Source organism: Myotis lucifugus, unplaced genomic scaffold, assembly GCF_000147115.1.
Source record: "Myotis lucifugus unplaced genomic scaffold, Myoluc2.0 scaffold_382, whole genome shotgun sequence".
Taxonomy (NCBI): Eukaryota; Metazoa; Chordata; class Mammalia; order Chiroptera; family Vespertilionidae; genus Myotis; species Myotis lucifugus.
Genome location: NW_005871430.1, coordinates 729,547 through 752,937, shown reverse-complemented (window position 1 = coordinate 752,937; position 23,391 = coordinate 729,547). Strand labels below are relative to the sequence as shown.

Sequence of the window (23,391 nt, the reverse complement as noted above, 5' to 3'; positions counted from 1 at the left end):
TAAAGAAAAATTAACACCAATTCTACACAATCTCTTCCAGAAAACACAGGGGGAGAGAACACTTAGCAACTCATTTTAAGAAACTAATGTTACCCTGATACCAAAACCAGACAAACATAGTACACACACAAAAACAGAAAGAAAGAAAACCTATAGACCAATATCTCTCGTGAATACAGACAAAAAAATCCTGAATAAATATTATCAAATGGAATTAAGTATGATGTAGAAAGAATTGTACACCATGAGGTTTATTTGTGGGTGCAAAGCTGGTTCAATATTTGAAACTCAATGTAATCCATAATAGCAGGCTAAAGGAGAAAAATAAGTTTATCAAATCAACTCATACAGAAAAACACATTTACAAAAATTCAACAATCATTCACGTTAAACTCTCAGAAAAACTGAAACAGACGAGAGTTTCCTCAACTTAAAAACACACGCTACCGATAACATTATCCGTAAAGATAAAAAACAGGATGATTTCTCTCTAAGCCTGGGAACAATCTTAATCAACATAAGTTCCAGTCAGTGCAGTAAGGAAAGAAAAGGAAGTAAGAGGCATAAAGTTCAGAAAGGAAGAAATGAAACTGTCCCTATTAGCAGATGACATGATGCTCCATGTAGGAAATCTGAAGAAATCCAGAAAAACACTCGTAATTAGTTAGTCCAGCAAGGTCAGAGAACACAGTATTAATGTACAAAAATCAATTGTACTTCTATATGCTAGCAATGAACACTTAAACACCCAAACTAAAATACACTATCATTCCCAATGGCTTACAACAAGAGAACTATCTATATATATTTAAAAAGCCAGTGATTGGAACACCAGAACGACCACTATGATGCCCACTGCAGCCAGCGAACCGGCCAATATGGGGGTGGGGCCGGTCGGCCAACCTCCTGCAGCCCCTCCCCCCGGCCTGCCCCACCCCCAATGGGCCCCCACCACCCCGATTGGCCTGAGGCCCCTCCCCCCAGCCAGCTCCACACCTGATCGCCCCCCCCCCACCAATCGGGGGTGGGGCTGGCTGGCCAACCTCCCACCACTCTTCCCCCAGCTACTAACCCCTGATCGGCCCCCCCACCCCATTTGGGGGTGGGGCCAGCCGGCCCACTGCCCACAGCTCCTCCCAACGGCCAGCCCTGCCCCCAATCCCTCCCACCCCAACCAGGGGCGGGGCCCACCAGCCAATCGCCCGTGGCTCCTCCCCCCAGCCGGCCCAGCCCTGCTGAGCCCAATTGGTGTGGGCTGGCCGGACAACCTCCCGTCACCTCCTCCTGACAGGCCCGGCCCTGATCCGCCCCTGATCTGGAGCTGGGCCAGCCAGACCTTACCTGTGCACGAATTCGTGCACTGGGCCTCTAATGTAGATATAAATCTAATGAATATGCATAGGCTGTATAAACTGAAAACTACGCCGAACCGGTTTGGCTCAGTGGATGGAGCATCGGCCTGCAGACTCGGGGGTCCCGGGTTCGATTCCGGTCGGGGGCATGTGCCTTGGTTGCGGGCACGTCCCCACTGGGGGGCGTGCGGGAGGCAGCTGATCTATCTCATCAATGTTTCTGGCTCTCTGTCCCTCTCCCTTCTTCTCTGTGGAAAATCAATAAAATATATTTAAAAAAAACAAAAACTGAAAACTACACATGCTGATGAAAGAACTCAAAGGTATTTTAAGAAATGGAGAGATGTGTTGTGTTCATGAATTGGAAGACTTACCACAGGAAAGCTGACAATTCTCCCAAAGTTGATAGAATTTAGTAGAATTCCAACCAAAAGCCCAGCAATGAGGAGCAACATCATCAAGATGATGGACTAGGTAACTCCAGGCTCTCTTTTCCCTGTGGAAATATTTTTTTAATTAGAGATCGGAGAAAATAATTTAGTAGGAATGCTAGAAAACAGTCAAAGGTCTACAGCAAACAAATGAACACCCAATCAAGAAAAAGCCTAAACATGGTAGGAAGTTTCATGGTGTTTTTACTCATCCTTGCCCCACCCCCTTTTCTAGAGAAGATGGCAGTGGTCCAACTGCCAATACACTGCCCCCAACCCAATGGAGCAGACCCTGTTTGCAACGTGCTAATCTGTGTGGGGGCTGCCTGAGGACCACCCTGTTTTAATCAACTTCAGAGCTCAGGTAGGGAAAAGCAGAACAGCTCCGATCTTAGGCTGAAAAGCCCACGAGAAGCAGTAAGCAGCTCTTGTGAAAGCTGTAGGGGCCTACAGATGAGCAGGTGCCTGGGTAGGAGATTCTGGTTAGGTGGTGAGAATGTAAAGTGATGCCGTCTCTGTGGCAAACAGCGGGATGGTTCCTCAAAAAATTACAAATACAACTACCATATGATCCAGCAATTCCACTTCTAGGGATATAACCAAAAGAATTGAAAGCAGAGACTCAAATAGGTATTTGCACACCCACATTCGTAGCGGCATTATTCACAATAGCCAACAGGTAGAAGCAATCCAAATGTCCATCAAAGGATCAATGGATGAATAAAATATGGTAAACAAAAACGAAATGATTATGCAGCCTTAAAAGGAACAAAATCTGATCTGAAACATGCTACAACATGGTTTGCAAACATATTTTCCCAGTCTGTAGCTTGCCTTTTTATCCTCTTAATAGGTCTAAAAACAGCAAATGTGTGTGTGTTTTTTTCATTTCAATGAAGTTTGTTTTTCCTCTTATGGATGATACTTTTGTGTCTCTTAGACAGAGTATAATAATGCTTTGTCTAGGCCTAGATCTTGAAGATTTTCTCCTGTGTTATTTCTGAAAGTTTAATGGTCTTTTATTTTACATTTAAGACTATGATGTCCATTGACTGAACAATAAAATACAATGAAATGTTATTCAGCCATAAACAGGAATGGAGTACTGATACAACGTGGATGAACCTTGAAAACATTAAGTAAAAGAAGCCAGGCACAAAATTATATAATTCTGTTTCTATTAAGTGTTCAGAATAAGCAAATCAATTCAGACAGAAATCAGTGTTTCTCAGGGGCTGAGGGAGGAAAAAGTGATGACTACTAATGGGTAAAAGGGTTCTTCTGAAGTGATGTCAATGTTCTGGAATTAGACAGTGGTGGTGGTGGTTGCACAACTTTGTGAACATACTAAAAACCACTGAAGGGTACATTTTAAAGGGTGAATTTTATGGTATATAAATTATCTCAATAAAAGTTTTTAATTAAAAGCAAGTCCTAATTTTGAATTCAGAAACATAATTCTAAATAGCCCCTGGGTCAAAAAATAAGTCATAAAGAAATTAGAAAACCATTTGACACAGATAACAAAAATACAACACATGAAAATGTGTGGCATAAAGTGGTACTTAGAGGAAAATTTATGATTTTAAATGCTTATATGAAGCACATATAATTGACACAGGACTAGTATCATGAATGTATATATTTACAGAAAACACAAAGGATAGAGGAAACATGAAACTGTACCATAGTAATAAAATCAACAAATTCAGACAAAAGAAAATTATAGGGTAAACCAGCTGGATTATTTTACCAATAAAAATTGCAAGGGGGCCTGGCCTGTGTGGCTCAATAGCTGAGCCTTGACCAAGAGGTCACCAGTTCAATTCTCGGTCAGGGCACATGCCTGGGTTGTGGGCTTGATCCCCAGTAGAGGGCGTGCAGGGGACAGCTTATTGATGTTTCTCTCTCAAGATGTTTCTATCTCTCTATCCTTCCTCTCTCTATAAAATCAGTAAAAAACTTTTTTTTTAATTGCAAGGGGGAAAAATCAGAGAGAGGGAGGATGAAGGGGGAATTTATAGACCAAAAGTAACTTAAAAGACATCAGTCAAGTGCTAGTGTAGGCTTTATTTGGATTCTGATTCAAAACATACAGCCCTAGCCGATTTGGCTCAGTGGATAAAGCATCAGCCTGTGGACTAAAGAGTCCCAAGTTCGATTCGGGTCAAGGGCACATGCCCAGGTTGTGGTTAGATCCCCAGTAGGGGATGTGCAGGAGGCAAGCCCATCAATGAGTCTCTCTCATCATTGATGTTTCTGTATCTCCCTCTCCCTTCCTCTCTGAAATCAATAAAAATATAGTTTTTTAAAAAACATACTATAAAAAATAAGAAAATGTAAACACTGAATGTATATCAATGAAGAGTGGTAAGAAAAGGATAATCTTTTCCCTTTTCCCCCCTTTTTATTGAGTTTATTAGGATGACACTGGTTAATAAAATTATATAGGTTTCAAGTGTACAATTTCTATACTACATCATCTGTTTATTATATTGTGTTCACCACACCACATCAAGTCTCCTTCCATTTATTCCACCTATACCTCGCCTGCCCGATCCCATACCTTTCCCTCTGGTAATTACCATACTGTTGTCTGTGTCTATGAGTATATTTTTTAATTGCTTAATCCTGTCACATTTTTCGCCAAGCCCTGCAACTCCCCTCCCCTCTGACAACTGTCAGTCTGTTCTCTATGAGTCTGTTTCTATTTTGTTTACTACTTTATTTTGTTCCTTAGATTCCACAAATGAGTGAAGTCATATGGTACTTGTCTTTCTCTGACTGGCTTATTTCACTTAGCATTTCACTCAAGGTCCATCCCTGCTATCCCAAAGGGTAAGATTTCCTCCTTTTTTATGGCCAAGTCGTATTCTATTGTATAAATGTACCACTGCTTTTTTATCCAGTCATCTACTGATGGGCACTTGGGCTGTTTCCAGATCTTAGCTATAGTAAATAATGCTGCAATGAACATAGGGGTGCATATATTCTTTCAAATTTGTGTTTTGGGTTTCTTTGGATATATTCCCACAAGTGGAATCGCTGGTTTATAAGGTAGTTCCATTTTTAATTTTTGAGGTAACTTCATACTGCTTTCCACAGTAGCTGCACCAATCTGCATTCCCATCAACAGCGCACAAGGATTCCCTTTTCTCCACATCCACACCAATACTTGATTTATTGATAATAGCCATTCTGACAGGTAATATCTCATTGTGGCTTTAATTTGCATTTCTCTGATGATTAGTGATATTGAGCACATTTTCACATGTCTATTGGCCATGTGTATGTCCTCTTTGGAGAAGTGACTATTCAGGTCTTTTGCCCGTTTTTTAATAGGATTGTTTGGTTTTTTGGTGTTGAGTTTTGTAAGTTCTTTATAAATTTTGGATATTAATCTCTTATCAGCTGTATCACTGGTTGTCTTTTCATTTTGTTGGTTTCCTTTGCTGTGAAGAAACGTTTTAGTTTGCTTTAGTCGCATTTGCTTATTTTTCTTTGTTGTTTCCCTTGCCTGAGGTGATATTTCAGAAAAATTATTGCTATGAGAAATGTCTGAGATTTTACTGCCTGTTTTCTTCTAGGATTTGTATTGTTTCAAGTCTTACATTTAAGTCTTTAATCCATATTTTTATTCTTGTGTATGGTGTAAGAAGGTGGTCTAGTTTCATTTTTTTTGCATGTATCTATCCAATTTCCCCAACACCGTTTATTGAATAGGCTATCTTTATCCCACTCAGCGGTTCTCAACCTGTGGGTCGCGACCCCTTTGGCGGTCGAACGACCCTTTCACAGGGGTCGCCTAAGACCATCCTGCATATCAGATATTTACATTATGATTCATAACAGTAGCAACATTACAGTTATGAAGTAGCAACGAAAATAATTTTATGGTTGGGTCACAACATTAGGAACTGTATTTAAAGGGCCAGAAGGTTGAAAACCACTGCAGATGTTTTTGCCTCCATTGTCAAATATTGACTATAAAGGCATCAGTTTATTTTTAGGCTCTCCATACTGGTCCATTGATCTATATGTCTGTTTTTATGCCAGCACCAGGCTATTTTGATTACTATGGTCTTATTATAATATAGTTGGATATCACATAGTGTGATTTCTCCAACTTTGTTCTTTCTCAGGATTGCTGTGGCTATTTGGGTCTTTTGTGATTCCATATACATTTTTAGAATAGTTTTAGTTCTGTAAAATATTCCATTGGTATCTTAATAGGAATTGCATTGAATATACAGATTGCTTTGGGTAGTATGGACATTTTAATGATGCTAATTCTGCCTATCCATGAACATGGTATATACTTCCACTTATTTGTATATTCTTCAATTTCTTTCTTCAATGTCTTTTTTTTTTTTTTTTTTTTATATATATTTTATTGATTTTTTACAGAGAGGAAGGGAGAGAGATAGAGAGTTAGAAACATCGATGAGAGAGAAACATCGATCAGCCGCCTCCTGCACATCTCCTACTGGGGATGTGCCCGCAACCCAGGTACATGCCCTTGACCGGAATCGAACCTGGGACCTTTTAGTCCACAGGCCGATGCTCTATCCACTGAGCCAAACCGGTTTCGGCTAATGTCTTATAATTCCTGAGTATAGGTCTTCTACATCCTTGGTTATATTTAGTCCTACTTATTTTTTTTTTTTTAAGCAATTGTGAATAGGACTATTTTCTGAGTTTCCCTTTCTGGTAGTTCATTATTGGTATATAAAAATGTAACTGATTTCTGGATATTTATCCTGCTACTTTACTGAATTATTTATCAGTTCTAGTAGGTTTTTTGGTGGAATATTTAGGATCCTCTATATACAGTATCATGTTATCTGCAAATAATAAGTTTTATGTCTTCCTTTTCAATTTGAATGCCTTTTATATCTTCTTCTTATCTGATTGCTGTGGCTAGGACTTTGTCCCTGTCTTGTTCCTGACAAGCTTAAGGGAAATGCTTGTAGTTTTTGCTCACTGAGTATGATGTTGATTGTGGGTTTGTCATATAGAGCCTTTATTACATTGAGGTATGTTCCCCTATTCCCATTTTGCTGAGTTTTTATCATAAATGGGTGGTGGATTTTATCAAATGCCTTTTCTGCATCTATTAATATAATCATGTGGTTTTTAACCATCTTTTTAATGTGGTGTATCAAATTTATTGATTTGTAGACATTGTACCAACCTTGCATCCCTGGAATAAAGCCCACTTGATCATGGTGTATGATCTTTTTTAAAAAATATATATTTTTTTATTGATTTTAGAGGAAGGGAGAGAGATTGAAACATCAATGATGAGAATCATTGATTTGGCTGCCTCCTGCACACTCCCTACTGCGGATCGAGCCTGCAACCCGGGCATCTGCCCTTGACTGGAATCGAACCCGGGACCCTTCACTCTGCAGGCCAATACTATATCCATTGAGCCAAACCGGATAGGGTGGTATATGATCTTTTTAATGTATTATTAGATATGGTTTGCTAATATGTTGTTGAGAATTTTAGCCTCTATGTTCATCAGGGATATTGGCCTATAATTTTCATTCTTTGTAGTGTCTTTATTTGATTTTGGAATTATTTGGCCTCTTAAAATGAGTTTGGGAGTCTTCCCTCTAATTTTGTAAGGATAGGTGTTAATTCATCTCTGAATGTTTGATAAAATTCACCTGTTAAGCCATCCAGCCCAGGACTTTTGTTTATTGAGAGTTGTTTTATAATTGCTTCAATTTTACTAGCTATAATAATCTTTTCAATAACCAGTACTAAACGAATAGCCAATTATGGGGGAAAAAATGAAACTTGAGCCCTAACCAGTTTGGCTCAGTGGATAGAGCATTGGCCTGCAGACGAAGGGTCCCAGGTTCAATTCCAGTCAAGGGCATGTACCTTGGTTGTGGCACATCCCCAGTAGGGAGTGTGTAGGAGGCAGCTGATTGATGTTTCTCTCTCATCACTGTTTCTAACTCTCTATCCCTCTCCCTTCCTCTCTGTAAAAAAATCAATAAAGTATATTAAAAAAAAAAAAAAGAAACTTGACCTCTATCTTACATTATACACAAAAAACATTTTCAGGTAGATTGTAGATCTGTGTAATCCAAAACTATAAATAAATCTTTTAAAATATGGAAGAAATTTCTCATAAACTTATAGTAGGGAATGAATCCTTAAATAAGAAACAAAAAAAATGTTAGCCAAGGGAAGATCTTAATTGGACTACATTAAAATTACAAACTTCCTTACCTGGCTGGCATGGCTCAGTGGTAGGTTGAGCATCAACCCATAAACCAGGAGGTCATGATTCAATTACCGACAGGGCACATGCCCGGGTTGGGGGCTCAATCCCCAGTGGGGGGCGGGGGGGACAGGAGGCAACAGATCAGTGATTCTGTCTCATCATTGATGTTTCTATCTCTTTCTTCCTTTCCTCTCTAAAATTAATAAAAACAATAAAATAGTTATTTTGGGTCTTGACTATTAGACTAGAGGAAATGGTAGGTAGGCTGTAGCTACAAAAGTCTAGAACTCAGGGGAGGTCAAAGCCAGAAATGATTTGTTTTTGAGTTACTGATGGATGGATGGATAGCAATCTTCAAGAACAAAATTTCTTCATATTTAAGAATTTACTGGCTCAATTCCTAGGAGCCATCTATCGGTTCAAATTTTTTCCTCCTATGGGTATACACTAATATATGATAAACTTGGACAATAAAATTTCATATGTCCTTGACTTCAGACTAAGATGAGTGATTTTATAAATTACCAAGAAATAGGAATACAGGGTCTGAACCTAATACATTCAAGTTAATATAAAGTGTATTAGAATAAAGTCTTAGTAAATCTCATAGATAAAAGAATGAGGAATCAGATCTGTTTCTATTATAGCTTCCTTATTTCTGACTCCTTTTTTATCTCTAACCACCTGGAAGCTTAGTCACCAGTAAGTTCACAGAGTTAGTTATTTATTTTCAAAACAGAATTTATTTCTGTAATAAAGAATTAAAATATGGCTGTGAAAGTAGAGAATATAGAAAAATATTTAAAATGTGCAACAGTAATTTTAAAGGTAGTTATGCACTAGAGTTTATGCTCAACTTCTACTTGAAAGACCAATCAGCATTTTATATTTATATTTTATTAACTATAATGGGAAAAACATACCAACGTGTAATTCCAATGAATAATTATAATTCAATAATGGGTTTAGACACCTGGCCAGGCCCTTCTGAAAATGAGTACCAATCTTGGGGATATATTTTTTGAAGATAACTTCACTTCACAGACTGATAAATCTACTGTTCAAAAGCCACAAGGATTTCCTTTTTTCATTAATTCATCCACTTACTTAAATCAAGGTGGAAGCAATATGTACTTTTTAGGTAAAACCAAATGTGTTGGTAAAAATGAGACAAGCATATCATCTTTCATTATATTGGTATAAAAGCTGGTAAACTCATATATCCCCAAAGCTTGGTTTTCACCAGGTGGGTCTCAAATTCAGACACTAAACACAGATGAAAAAGTATCTAATGAATGTTATCTATCCCTTCCCCAAAGTCTTATTTACAATTAAAATATAAGTATCATTTTTATGCAGAAAATACAAAATAATTGGAAAATGGTTGACTAGGAGGAAGACAACTCTTCAGGGACTATTGTTTGCAGATTAGGATAATCTTCTCTAGGAAGAATAATGTCAACATAGCAGCACTATATTCACCAGGAATCCCAAAGCCGGTGGCTCTATCAGGTGGCAGGAAGCCAAACCTTCTGGCTGCTCACAACATCACTCAGCTTGCCTTTAATCTTCAGGAAGTGTCTCTTGAATTCCAATCCATCACCCTATGTTAGGAATAATATAAAAAATAATGTCAAAAAAAAAATCAAAACCTCTGTGGTGGTATGCAGAGAAAAACATCTACAGATGCGTCCAGCTACCATTCCCCTTAGGTCCTCTGAGAAAGACCAATTATCTTGGGAGAAGAAATGGCTAAAATAAATAATTCTGACTTGATTTTAGGGCCCATCACTGTTCTCACAACACTGGACTCAGAGCAAATACAATGACAGCCTGTCTGTTTTAAGCACTGATATCTCGGGCCCTAAGTCATTGTTTTCCATAGGTATTGGAAATTTGTAAACTAAAAATAAGCTACGGAAGCCTTCTCAAAATACTGTGGCAACAAAGCCAGTGATTCAGTTATTAAAAAAAAAAAAAAACACCAAACAAACATTATCACACTAGGATCTTAATAATATAATTCCATACCAAGCATCTGGACAACAGTAATGCAGCAAATCTCCAATATAAAGAATGTGACCTTCTCCTCTAACCTCCTTTAGAGCTCATACAATCTCTCAGGAAATAGAGAAGATGCTATTTTTGTTTTATATATACCAAAGGCTTTAAAACTATATATAACCTCGGCTCTAATAATTTCTAAAGAAATAATCATAAATGTGAGTAAAACTCTATGTATCTGGATATTACGCATAGAATTATTAACAGATAATGGTTCATTAATTACAATGTGCAAACATTTCTGACAAATCACAATTTTTATAGAATATATAGGAATTCAATATATTTATAAATGCCATGTATAAATAAATATAACATCTTAAAATAATCTCCACATAAACTCTCCATAGTATATACTATTAGTAGCAGTAGACTACTATAATGAAATATATCAAAATAAATCTGGACCTAGCTGGTTTGGCTCAGTGGATAGAACGTCAGCCTGCAGACTGAAGGGTCTCGGGTTCAATTTCAGTCAAGGGCATGTACTTTGGTTTCAGGCTCGATCCCCAGCCCCAGTCAGGGCACGTGTGGGAGGCAACCAATCAATGTGTCTCTCACATCGATGTTTCTCTTTCTCTCTGTCTCCCCTCTCCCTTTCACTCTCTCTAAAAAAAAAATCAATGGAAAATATACTCAGGTGAGGATTAACAACAATAGAAATGTGTGTTCTCTCTAGATGATAAGATTAAACTTGATTCTGAGTTCCTTCTTTCAACTTTTTTGTATTTTTTTTGAACTTTTTTTGTATTTCTTTAAATTTCTACAATGAATATGTAAAAATACTCTTTAAGCAAAACAAAGTTTTTAAAAAAGATATGTGCTGTTCTATATACCTTAGAAAGCCGGAAGTCAACCAAGATCTTCTCATCCATTTCTACCAAATTCACTTTGAAAATCAGCTTATTGTTTCTTCTGTCAGTTGTTGATACAGTAACCTAAGGCAATAAAAATAAGGTTAAGCCAGATGTGTGGGTGGGAAGCCAAAGGCAGTGGGATGACATATTCGAAGTGCTGAAAGAAAAACTGTTGAGCTGGAATTCCATATCCAGCGAGACTATGCATAAAAAAAAAAAGAAAAGTCCCAGTTAAAATATGAGTTTGGAAGTACCAGAATTGCCCAAAAAGAAATTCAATAAGAAGACCTCTATAACTGTTGTTTAAAACACCCAGTCTGTGATATTTTGTTATGACAGCCCTTGCAAACACATATGTTCACACAAAAGCTTGTATAAGAATGATCACAACATTATTCAAAATAGCCTAAAAGTACAAACATCCCAAATGTCCATCAACAGATAAATGTATACACAAAGTGTAGTCTACCCATACAATGAAATATTATCAACGCATAAAAAGGAATATACTATATGTACTGCTAAATACTACAGCATGGATTAACCTTGAGAACATTATACTAAGTAAAAGCAAACACATAGGGCCATATATCATATGATTCCATTTATATGAAATGTCCAGAATAGGTAGTCCATAGATGGAGAGTAAATTAGTGGTTGGCAGGGAATGAAGAAAGAAAGAGTAATAAGTGACTGCTAATAAAGAAATACAACTTATTTTGGGGATGAGAAAATGTTCTGGAATTAAATGATGATGCAAGTTGTACAATCTTGTGAATATGCTGAAAATCACTTTAAAATAGTTAAAGCAATGATCTTCCTGTTATGTGAATTCTATCTCAAGAAACCTACCTTTAAAAAAAAAGAGTGAATTACTTATACAAGTAATCAGGCTGGCTTCAGATTTCTGCACAGTGGCATTTTCTCCTAACTTCTAATTTTTAAAGCTCACATATCGGCAGAAAAACTGAAGGAACCGTATAATAAAGCCATACCCTTCATTGGCCTTACCGACCTAAATAAGTATGTGGTGTAGGGTTTTTTTATGTGGTTGGTTGTTCCTTTTTAAACTAAGTTATAAACAGCATAAACTTCACCATATTTCTCCTACAACCCAAGACATTCTCTGACAAATTACAATTTTATGATCATACCCAAGAAATCTGACACTGATACAAAAACATTACCTAATATAAAACCCATATTCAAATTTCCCCAATTGATCCAATAACATCTGCTATAGCTTTTTTCCTTTAAATCCATGACCTAGTGATTGCATTATTTATCAGGCCCCTTTAGTCTCCTTTAACACTAGGAAATATTCCCCTATTGGTTTTTCACAATACTAAGAGTTTTGAAAAGCCTAAAGATAATAGAATGTCAATGTTCCAAATATGCTATCCTATATAATAAAAGCCCAGCAACCGAACGGCAGAACGACTGGTCGACCAGTCGCTATGATGCGCAATGACCACCAGGGGGCCGACACTCAACGCAGGAGCTACACCTGGTGGTCAGTGTGCTACCACAGTGGGAGCATCGCTCCGCTGACCAGGATGAGCAGCAGCTCCTGCTGTGAACCTGGAGCCAATGGGCAGGAACCCAGGCTGTGATCGTTGCCTCCTCACCCCAGGCTCCTCCTCCTCCTCCTCCTCCTCGCTCCCTGCCACCTCTTCCGAATGCCCGCAAGCCACACAGCGCTGCTGCTGGGCTCGCAGACCTGACCCTGGAGGCTGGGAGGTGGGTTCATGGCCGCCATGGGACTGAGGCCTACTCCGTTGCCTCTCAGTGCTATTGTCCCTGGGCCTGGCCCCGAATGGGTCCCCTGGAGAGGCGAGTGCTCTGGCTCCAGGGAAGATGCTGGACCAGAGAACAGACACTCAGAGGGCGGGTCCATAGAGAGCAGACACTCAGAGGGCAGGTCCATAGCCACTCGGCTGACCGGGATGAGCGGTGCTCCCACAGTGGGCCATGCCCCCTACCAGTGCACAAATCCTATGCACCGGGCCTCTAGTAATGATATAAACAAAAACTGGTAGATGGGAGCAGAGGACACGGAGAAAGTATGGGATTGTTAATGTATTCATCTTTCATAGAAGGAAGTCGATTGTTACTTTTACAATTTAAGTATGGATCGATTTTGAGAAAATAATTACTTGAGTCTCAATGTTTTCAATAACTTAGAGAAGTCTTTAAAAAATATTTAAGTTAAAGAACATTTTACTTAAATTCCTTCAATTTCCATTGTTTCTTTTTCAGACTAACTACTCTGTATTTTAAAAATATAATGATGATAGTTTTTTAGTCAAATATTTAAATTTGTCTTCAGGAAAAGATATAATGAAAAATGAATGAAATATACCTGATTCATACAACTCTTCTTCCATTGATAGCCCAATTTCTCACAAGTCTCTTTTAGGCATTGGTAAGATTTGTCTGCATCCAATTTGGTAAAAAATCGTGTCATTCTTTTGACCAAGCGCTGCCAGGGGTTCTACATGCCAAATAAAGAAAAGCAGAATAAATCTGTTATCACCAAAAGGAGACATACAGCTATTTAGTCTTAAGATTCTTTTTTCTGTGATTTAAGGTTCTTATACATAAAGGTCTCTTCTAATTATTTCTTCCTTGTCAGAAAAAAATCGATATAAAGTGTTAATACTTTAAGATTTATACATTTAAAAAAGAGACTTTAAGACAATAAAAAACACATGGCTTCCATTATTCACCTTACAAACTAAATTCTCTTACCTGTGAGGATCCCGGGGTGCCAAGTAACTGACTATTCAGAAGCATGTGATCCGGACATGTGGGCTGGGAGAAACTGATCCCTTGTACCAGTTTATCAATGTATAACGGGCTGGTGTCCCACAAGGAAAGACCTGTCCGTGGTTCTGGCTGGGAACTGGAGTACTTCACATTTTCTTCACTAAGACATTAAGATATGGGGAAATATATAACTTTAAATAAAATTTCTCAGGCTTTTTAGTATCACATTATAACTCTCACACCAATAACAGTGATAATCACTATTAACATAAAATACATATAAATATTACTTTACATGGGGGATATCACCTTCAACAGGCACTTGGTGTTGATTAATTAATCTTACCTGGAAGCACTGTTTACTAGAGAGATATCCAAATTGGACTGAATGTGTTTAGAGAATCCACCAGGAGACTCTGATACACCACCCGAAGTGACTCGGGGCCTCTTTGCTCCTATAAAATAAAATAAAATAAAATAAAATAAAATAATAAATAAAATAAGTAAAATAAAATAAAATAAAATAAATAAAATAAAAACAAATGCTTTCAAAGTCTTCTATGCCGATACTTTTAAATTAATATAACTGGCAATCTGAAGAAGTGAAACTACATCTGAATTCATTTAACACCAAAATACTTATCCAACAAATAGTGGCTCCTTCTACACGATTTTATGAGAAATGTGGTCGTTTTGAACCGACTGGGCTTCACTTGTCAAATTATACAAATACTGATCAGTAAGTGTGTTCCACGTGTGGAGTACAAGGCCATAATTTTATTGGTACCCTTTATGGTAATAGAAAAATGTTCTATGAGGGCAGAGAAACCTAGCTAAAGAATGAAAACTTTAAAAAAATAAAAAAACACAATTTATGATTATGGCAATGAACATTATGAATCTGCTCTATCCAACATTCCTTGCTCCACTGGAGAAGCTGTAACAAGAACACTCATTAAACAGAAGATGATGCCACTATCAATTCACGGTTACTATCCTCAGCTGGATCCTCAACTACAGTCCTGTGTTTTCTCTCGACAGTTTCCTCTCCCTTTCTCCACAATGATTATTTCAAAACGTCTGCACTCTTGTCAAATTCCTAATTTCACAGAATAAAAATAGTTGTATTTTAAGGATACTACCTTTCTTGAGTAGTTTGTTGTACCATCTATCTTTTTTGATGTCTGGGATGGTAATCCTTACTGATGGATTCTCAACTAGGATTTTATGCAGCAGAGCTGAAAACAAAACATTAAGACAAACATTTACAAAAGAGTCATGCAGATTAGGAAAGCCTATATAGCTTGTGGTATGGAACACATCTCTCTCTTGTTCTCCTTATGTCCAAATATCATTTCTGGGGAATAGAAAGAATAAATTATTAAAGCTACTAAATTATTGCTTTAATTTCATGCAGTTGTTCTTTGCTACTGTCTATATCTTAGAATAGTCTATCCAGGTCTGATTTTCAATTATTTGCAGATAGTAGCATAACAACCAGGTAGAAATGTTCCTCCCCAGCTGACAACATTAACAAAAAAGATACAACTTATCCATTTTCAATACCAAACTTGTTCCAATGTCATGTTAAGTACTCATTCACACAGTTTTATTTTAAAAATTTACTTTCCAGCATCCTAATTACCTTGATAACGAATTCATATATCTCCAACCACAAAAATAATTTTCTAATGGACAAAAGGTTTAAATAAAAAAAAAAAACAGGTAATGGGGAATTTTTTTTCTAACATGAGAATAGAAAAGACCTTTCCAAACATGACAATATCGCCAGGGACCACAAAGGACAAGATAATAGATTTAAATAAGTAAAAATACACAACTTATTGCATGTCAAAATAGCATAAATAAAATAAAAGCACATGACAAATTGTGAAAAGTATTTGTAATAAATGCAAAGATTGTAAGGTAGGAGAGGGTAAGTAAATGGTGATGGAAGGAGACTTAACTTGGGATGGTGAACACACAATACAATATACAGATGATGTATTACAGAATTGTATACCTAACACCTATATAATTTTATTAACCAATGTCACTCCAATAAATTCAATAAAAAATAAATACAAAGATCTGATGACATTAATACGTTTAAAAAACTAATAAATACATTGAAGATATACAATGTCATTGGTACTAAATTTAAAAAACAAAAAACACTGAATATATTTTTATAGGCCTATTAAAGTAAATATTTTTTAAGGTAAATTAATGACATTGTGATGAAATATATGAACTTTCTGAAAAACAACTTGGCAAAGTAAACTAGAATAATTAAAAACTACAAATGTCCTTCACCCTGTAATTCCACTTCTGGGGTTTTATTTTAATGAAATAAGTTAAAGGTATGTGCAAAGATTTAGTTATATGGATGATCACTATCTCTCTTTCATAATAGGAAGAAATTAGAAAAAAATCTAGATCTCTAAAAAAGTGAACCGGATGAGTATAATAAGGAATGTCCATATAGTAGAACACCTTCAGAGTCTTTATAAACAATGACGTAGGCCTATAATTGTAATCATAGGAAAAGTTCACAAAGCATTAACTCACACAAAAAAAGGTAACAAAATATTGTGTGTACGTAGTGTAATCTCATTTTTTGTAAAAACACACATAAATACATATATTTTGCAACAAAGTACAGAAGCATATATCAAAATATTAAAATAAGCTATTTCTCAAGGATTATAGGACTGGTTTTTAAAAATTTTTTATTGCCTGGCCAGCGTGGCTCAGTGGTTGAGTGTTGACCTATGAACCAGGAGGTCAGGGAACCATGCCCAGGGTGCAACTCGATCCCCAGTGTAGGGCTTGCAGGAGGCAGTCGATCAATGATTCTCCCTCATCATTGATGTTTCTCTCTATCTCTCTCTCTCTGAAATAAATTTTTTAAAATTTTTATCATTTTTATATTTATTTACAAGGATTAAAGATTACTTATATGATAACTTAAAAGTTAAAAAGAAAATGTAAGAAAAAATAATCAAACGGCACTACACTTCATTATCCAAGAAATCAGTACTTTCAATCAGTTACCTAGAGGAGCAGAATCGATTTTTTTCCAAGGGTTGAGGTATGTTTTTTTTTCTTTCCAATCAGAATACTCCTGACAACTGTCACTGGGCTGGTCCCATGGCAATTCTAAAAAAGAAACAAGTTTCCTGAGCGTTCATGTCATTATGCAGTAAAGATTCCAGGGAAAATAATTAACAATACAAATCCATTTCCTCCTAGTTAACTCACTATCGTTTTCAAACTAAGAATACCAGCTCACAAAAATGTCAGAAGCACTCACAGATAGATGAGCCAAACCACTTCCTGTTCTACTCTTTCCAAAAGTATTCACATAAATCTTAAAAGCGAGAGCTACTGTTGCATTTCGTTTAATAGCCTATACATACCTCATTTTTAAAAACCTTTGTGATTAGCCGAAACCGGTTTGGCTCAGTGGATAGAGCGTCGGCCTGCGGACTGAAAGGTCCCAGGTTCGATTCCGGTCAAGGGCATGTACCTGGGTTGCGGGCACATCCCCAGTAGGAGATGTGCAGGAGGCGGCTGATTGATGTTTCTCTCTCATTGATGTTTCTAACTCTCTATCTCTCTCCCTTCCTCTCTGTAAAAAATCAATAAAATATATTTAAAAAATAAATAAATAAAAACCTTTGTGATTAAAAGTTCCAACTTAATTATAAATAATTTACTATTAAAATCCTGTCATATAAATATGGATGCCCTTGGTTTATTTCATTAATTTTGGAATAACAAATCTGTCTTTCCACGGGAGACGAGTTTTATCATGATTAAATAGCTCTTACCCCCAGCCAACATTGCAGTAAGTACTATTCCACAGGACCAAACATCAACTGGTTCTGCATGAAATTCTTTTCTCTTTAGAAGTTCTGGAGCAACATAAGGTAAAGTACCACACATCTTGTTCAATAAACGCTCACGGTTATTATGCCGAAACACTGTTGCCAGGCCGAAGTCAGAGATTTTGAGGTTATCTAAACCAAAGGAAAAAGAGATGGCACTGGATGAAAACGTTTTGTAAGTAGATATACTTAAATAAAGCTTTATTGGACAATCACTGGTGTCACCCAAGGTTTGTAGAACTTCTCTGCCTTCAAACGAGGCAACAAAGAAATTTTTAAAAAGAAGAAATAAAAGACATCATCAGCCAGCAAAAATCAGTGGAAGAACTCATCGCTTCTGCTCATTCAAGAGAAATATATTTTTTTAAAAAAGAGAAATATCGATACACAAACAGGTTAAAGAAAGATACTGAAGTCAGAAGGGGCTGCCCTTCTGGAAAGGGTACTGGAGACTTAGGCTTAAAAGCAGAGCCTGGCCCTTTACTGGGTTGTGCAGCAGGCAGGAGGAGACATCAATAATGTATTAGGTACAACTTTCCCAGCAGCAGGCAAAGCCTGTCGGCTGGTAGAAAATTTCCATGTAAAGACACACCAAAACTAAAGATCCACAAACCACCAGAACTTCTTGTCAAAGTGGCTACGCTTAGAAAAGGGGGAGGAACTCTAAAAAAAACAAACCAGAAAAGCAAATTTCTGCTCTAACTTCTCATCTTCCACACACATAAACTGCAGGTAAAACTCAATTTAACTTATACTTGGTGAATGCCTACTGTAACAAAATGACACTGTGCTAGCCAATGTAGTTAGATAAATTACTGGAGAAGGCTAACAACAGACAACTGTTGCAAGGGTTATGAAAATATAGGACATTACAAAATCTTATAGCAAAGGAATCAAATCTAGTCTTAGGAATTAGGGAAGATTCCCTATTTTCAACCTTTATAGGGGACAATCTGGCAAAAGATGTTAAAATCTGAAATATTCACACACTCTTTGAACTAGTAATTTCTATTTCTAGGACTATGTCCACAGAAATACTCCCTCAAACACACAAACTTAAGGATATTCATTTTATTTGTAAATAACTTAAATGTCCATCAATAAAGAAATGACTAAATCTTATAATACACATACACAACAAAACTATATAAGTAATTGTTTTTAAATAAAGGTATAGCTATATGTACTGACACAGAATTGGGTATAAGTAAAAAAAAAAGGCAAGTGTCATAAAAAATATTCATTATACGACCCAATTTTTATATTGGGTTTGTGCACAAATTTATAGACCAGTCATCACTGTTTTATTTGTTTTAAAAGCTACAAAAATAACTGTCCCAAAATAGGGGAATAATTCTTTAAAAATCAATTCCATCTACAATGTAGCATGTAAGCCATTGATGATGTTTACCTGTATTTGAGTTGGAAGGTAGCTAGTGTAATTACCTGTTAATATCTATATATGACAATCTTAATAAACCAATGACATTGAGTCCCAAGTTACTTGTAAGTAGTAATCACTGAAAATACTAATGGATGACCTCTGTATATCCTTGGATTTTGCTTTGCTATTCCCTGAAATTTCAATAATGCAAAAGCCGTCAAACAGCCTTGTATGACTGGTATTAAAATAATTTAGGTTCCCTAACCAGTTTGGCTCAGTGGATAGAGCATCGGCCTGTGGACTGAAGGGTCCCAGGTTTGATTCCAGTCAAGAGCATGTACCTTGGTTGCAGGCACATCCCCAGTAGGGGGTGTGCAGGAGGCAGCTGATCGATGTTTCTCTCTCATCGATATTTCTAACTCTCTATCCCTCTCCCTTCCTCTCTGTAAAAAAATCAATAAAATATATTTAAAAAATAAAATAAAATAAAAACAATTTAGGTAGCAATCACAAAATGCTAAACTTACCCCTTTCATCCAATAGGAGATTTTCTGGCTTAATATCCCTGTGAGTTATTCCAATATCATGCAGATAAGTCTAAGAAAGCAGAGGGAAGAATATTAGAGTTTGGTAACTTACGTCACTCACACTAATTTTAAGTAGAGTTAGAGTCAACTGTACCTACCACCCCAGCCATGAGTTGATGGAAGAACCTCTGAGCATCTTGTTCAGGCATGCCTATGTCTGGCTCTATAAGAATTCATGATGAAAGTTAGTTTACCAGGTAAATGTAATCAGGAATCAACCACATAACCTCTTAATGCTAAGGTTAAACATTTGTGATTGTACTTTAGCAAACAGAATCCTATGCTAACAATCAAAAAGACTCTGGATTCCACTAACACATATAATAACAACCTTGAAAGTCCCCGCTTATCTTATATTAACCATTATTTATTTGGTCTTTCAAATTCTCCCCTAATTTCATCAAAATGTCATGCCAAGATTTTTCCACTCCTCAAGTGTAATTGCCAAAGTGGAAGCTTGGGCAAAACTAAGCTAATTTCACTAAATATTTAACAACAGATTTAAACTTCAGATAACCTCTCACACACAACAAAGTCATGAATGCCTGTGATGTTTCTTTAGGAACAGTTTTAAGATGTATTCTATTGTCAGTCATCTTTTTTATATCTTGATCTCCCTTATTAACTCATGATTTCTTTTACACTCAACTCTCTCCTAAGATAAATACTTGTGATTCTAATAATCAATTTTAACTGTTAATACCATAGCTTTAAATAATAAACTTAGAACCACAGAATATATTTTATGTACTTCTCTGTGTTCTATAAAAGCAATCCTAGAAAATTCTACATTATTTCACTTGAACACATAAAGAAGAAACATAGTGCCCTAACTGGTTTGGCTCAGTGGATAGAGCGTCAGCCTGCGGACTCAAGGGTCCCAGGTCTGATTCCAGTCAAGGGCATGTACCTCGGTTGCGGGCACATCCCCAGTAGGGAGTGTGCAGGAGGCAGCTGATCGATGTTTCTCTCTCATCAATGTTTCTAACTCTCTATCCCTCTCCCTTCCTCTCTGTAAAAAAATCAATAAAATATGTTTTTTTTTAAAAAGAAGAGGAAACATAGTAACATGCTATCATTCTGGATCTCTAAATATATACAATGAGACTACACTTTATCATTCTTAAAACGTACAAAGCAACAATACCAACCAAATCACTTATGCAACTTGGGAAAAAAGTTTTGATGACTTTTATGCTTTCATGTGTTAATATAAGTTGCAAAAACAAAACAATTTATTCCAATTTCTCTGTTGCATAACCAACTCCTAATGGACAATGACCACATAGCAGACCCAAGTTCAAGAAAGAAATTTAGAAACTTATTTAGGAGAATAATTATCTTAAATCCTTTCCATACCGATTCGATCAAAAAGTTCTCCTCCACTGCAATACTCCAGAAATAGATATTGGATATTGCCTTCTCTCCTGTGACCATAGAATTTCACTACATTCTCATGATTTAACATTTTATTGATACAGATCTCTTTCTTAATATTGTCTGGACAGTCTATGGCACGCTTCATGTCTACTATCTTCACTGCAACTGCTTCTTCAGTTCTTCTATTCACAGCAAGCTGAACCCTAAAAAAGAAAGGTTGTAACATTCCAGACGCCTGAATTCTGTTTGTTTTAAAACTTCAAAAAAGATTAAACACGACCCATCCAGAATTATTGCACTTTTATAAATGTATCCACCAAGGAGAAACCGTGGGGATGGTTTCTGCCATGTTCTCAAAAGATACTCCTCCTTTCTGAAATATGAGGTACAACAGACAATGCACCAAAGAAGTCATTATGCTATTGAACCAAAAGTCATTCAATAAATGCTTGAGAAAATGAACTCAACTGGGATAACCACTCTAGGCCACATTCCATATACACATGCTCTATTCATTTAATTCTAATAACATCACCTAACATTTATCAATCCCGCGGTAACTGTTCTCAGCACCGATGGGGTCAGTACCATGATTTCCATCTTACAGCTAAGAAAACAGAGGCAGCAACAGTATCAAGAAGCTCGCGGCCCCGGCCGGGTGGCTCAGTTGGCGGGAGCATCGCTCCCTACACCAAAAGGGTGCAGGGTCAGCCCCTGGTTGGGGCACAGAGGTTTCCCTCTCACATGGATCTCTCTTCCTCTCTCTCACTCCCTTCCTCCTTCTCTAACACCAATATATACAGACGCTGCGATGAGGCTTAAGAAGCAGCAGCTCGCCTAAGAACAAAACAATGATCGGTATGTGACAGGATGATGATCTGACACCAGGCGGCCTGGCTCCAGAGTCCGTTCATTTGTTCATTTGAAACACGATGCCTAGAGCTCAAGAAGGAAGCGGTGGCAGGAGAAACGGACGTCGGCGCTGGACAAAGTCAAGGTCAAAGAAAACAAAGTGCTTGCAAAAGATCGCACAACTTCCGTTCCCCAGAAGTCTGGGATTTCACAGGCGGAGGTCCGTTTCCTAAGGCCCCGCTGTGTTAAAATAACTCCAAAACGACGCACAGGGACTCAAACGAGACAGAGGGGGGCAGAGCAAGCGGGAAAGCAGGGGGGAGGACGCGGACTCACTCTCCATAGGCACCTTCCCCCAGGGTCTGCACCAAGTCCCAGTCTTCCACGAAGGGCACGGCCATGGCTCCGCTGCGCACCGCGGCTGCAAGGGGCGGGACCCAGAAGAGAGGGGGATGAGGTCGGTGAGCTCTGCGTCGGCCAAGGGTCCTCCATATAAATAACAGCTCTTCTTTCCCCTGACACCCCATCACCCATACCCTACCCCCGTCTAAACCACAGGCCAGTCTCCCAAATCCTGGCGTCCGGTCCTGTAAATCCCCATCCCCACGCCCAGCGAATGCGCAGGGTCGGCCCCCCGTCCGCGGAGGAACTGTAGCAGTTGTGATGGAGTCGGGGGACACTGCCTCGCGGTGGATGTAGAGAAGGGGTAAGAGGGGACTAGGGGAGGGGGAAAGATAATCACGATCACCGCGGCCCCTCCTCCCCACCCCACAGTGTCCCCCGGGGCCGGGTGGAGCCCGGGGCGGGGCCAAACTGCCCCGAGGGGCGGAAGGCAGGGCCGGGAGGCACGCAGACTAGCAGCCGGGAGGTCTCTGCAGTCCCTCTGCCTCCGGCGCCCCGTGCCACCCTCCTCCGCCCTCCGGGGCCGCCCCTCCGCGGGAGTCTCTCCGAACCCCTCGCCGTGCTCTCCTAGCTCGTGCGGACCCCGAAACTCCTCTGCAGACTCCCTGCCTACCCCACCCGCCGCCCTTCTCACCAGGCCGTCCTCTGCCCGCCACCGCAGAAATCCAAATGCAGCGCTTTTCCCGCCAAAACTGGAGCGCGTCACACTGTCGCAAACGCGCGCGCCCTTGCCGTAAAGCACGGAGGCGCGCTTTCCGGTTGGCGAAGTTTGGCAGCTGGGCGGCTCCGGGAGGCCGGCGCGGCAGCCCCACAGGTGTCAGCTGCGCCCCGGCTATTGTGAGGTTCGGAGGTGCTGGTGCCGAACGCACCTCGGCGGAAGCTCTCTGCGCCCAAACGCGTGAGTCCCGGGCGGCGCCGGAGACCCGGGAGACGGACGGGCGCGAGGCTGGGTTTCCACCCGTGGGCGCCACGACGCCGGCTCTGCGCCTCCGGGTATCTGCCCCGCGACCTGTCCGGTCCGGTCACTTGGAAGTGAGGCGCAGACCCCCGAGAACGGGGCCGGGAAGGACGAAGGAAGCTGCGGGGGCCTCAGGCCCGCCCCTCGGTCCCTGGCAGAGGCGGCCTCGGACGAGACCTCCTGCGGTTGGAGGGAGAGGATGACCCTGTGCGGCCTGA

General features: G+C 38.8%; 1 protein-coding gene across 4 annotated transcripts; it reads right to left on the bottom strand.

The window, feature by feature from the left end:
- Positions 1–8,904: 8,904 nt before the first annotated feature.
- Positions 8,905–23,040, bottom strand: CHEK1 (checkpoint kinase 1). 4 transcript variants are annotated; one of them, XM_014467160.2, is made up of 13 exons: positions 22,850–23,040; positions 22,150–22,234; positions 20,941–21,164; positions 19,680–19,744; positions 19,522–19,591; positions 17,554–17,742; positions 16,775–16,879; positions 14,860–14,955; positions 14,064–14,172; positions 13,700–13,877; positions 13,311–13,442; positions 10,928–11,029; positions 8,905–9,631 (listed from the first exon to the last, which is right to left on the bottom strand). In XM_014467160.2, exons 2-13 carry the CDS (start codon positions 22,212–22,214, stop codon positions 9,536–9,538), a joined length of 1,431 nt encoding a protein of 476 aa, XP_014322646.1. In that variant the 5' UTR covers positions 22,215–22,234; positions 22,850–23,040; the 3' UTR covers positions 8,905–9,535. The 4 variants fall into 4 exon arrangements, with proteins under 4 accessions (XP_014322646.1, XP_014322647.1, XP_014322645.1 ...); XM_014467161.2 differs by lacking the exon at positions 22,850–23,040 and adding an exon at positions 22,355–22,561; XM_014467159.2 differs by lacking the exon at positions 22,850–23,040 and having other exon boundaries at positions 22,150–22,561.
- Between the last annotated feature and the right edge of the window lie 351 nt (positions 23,041–23,391).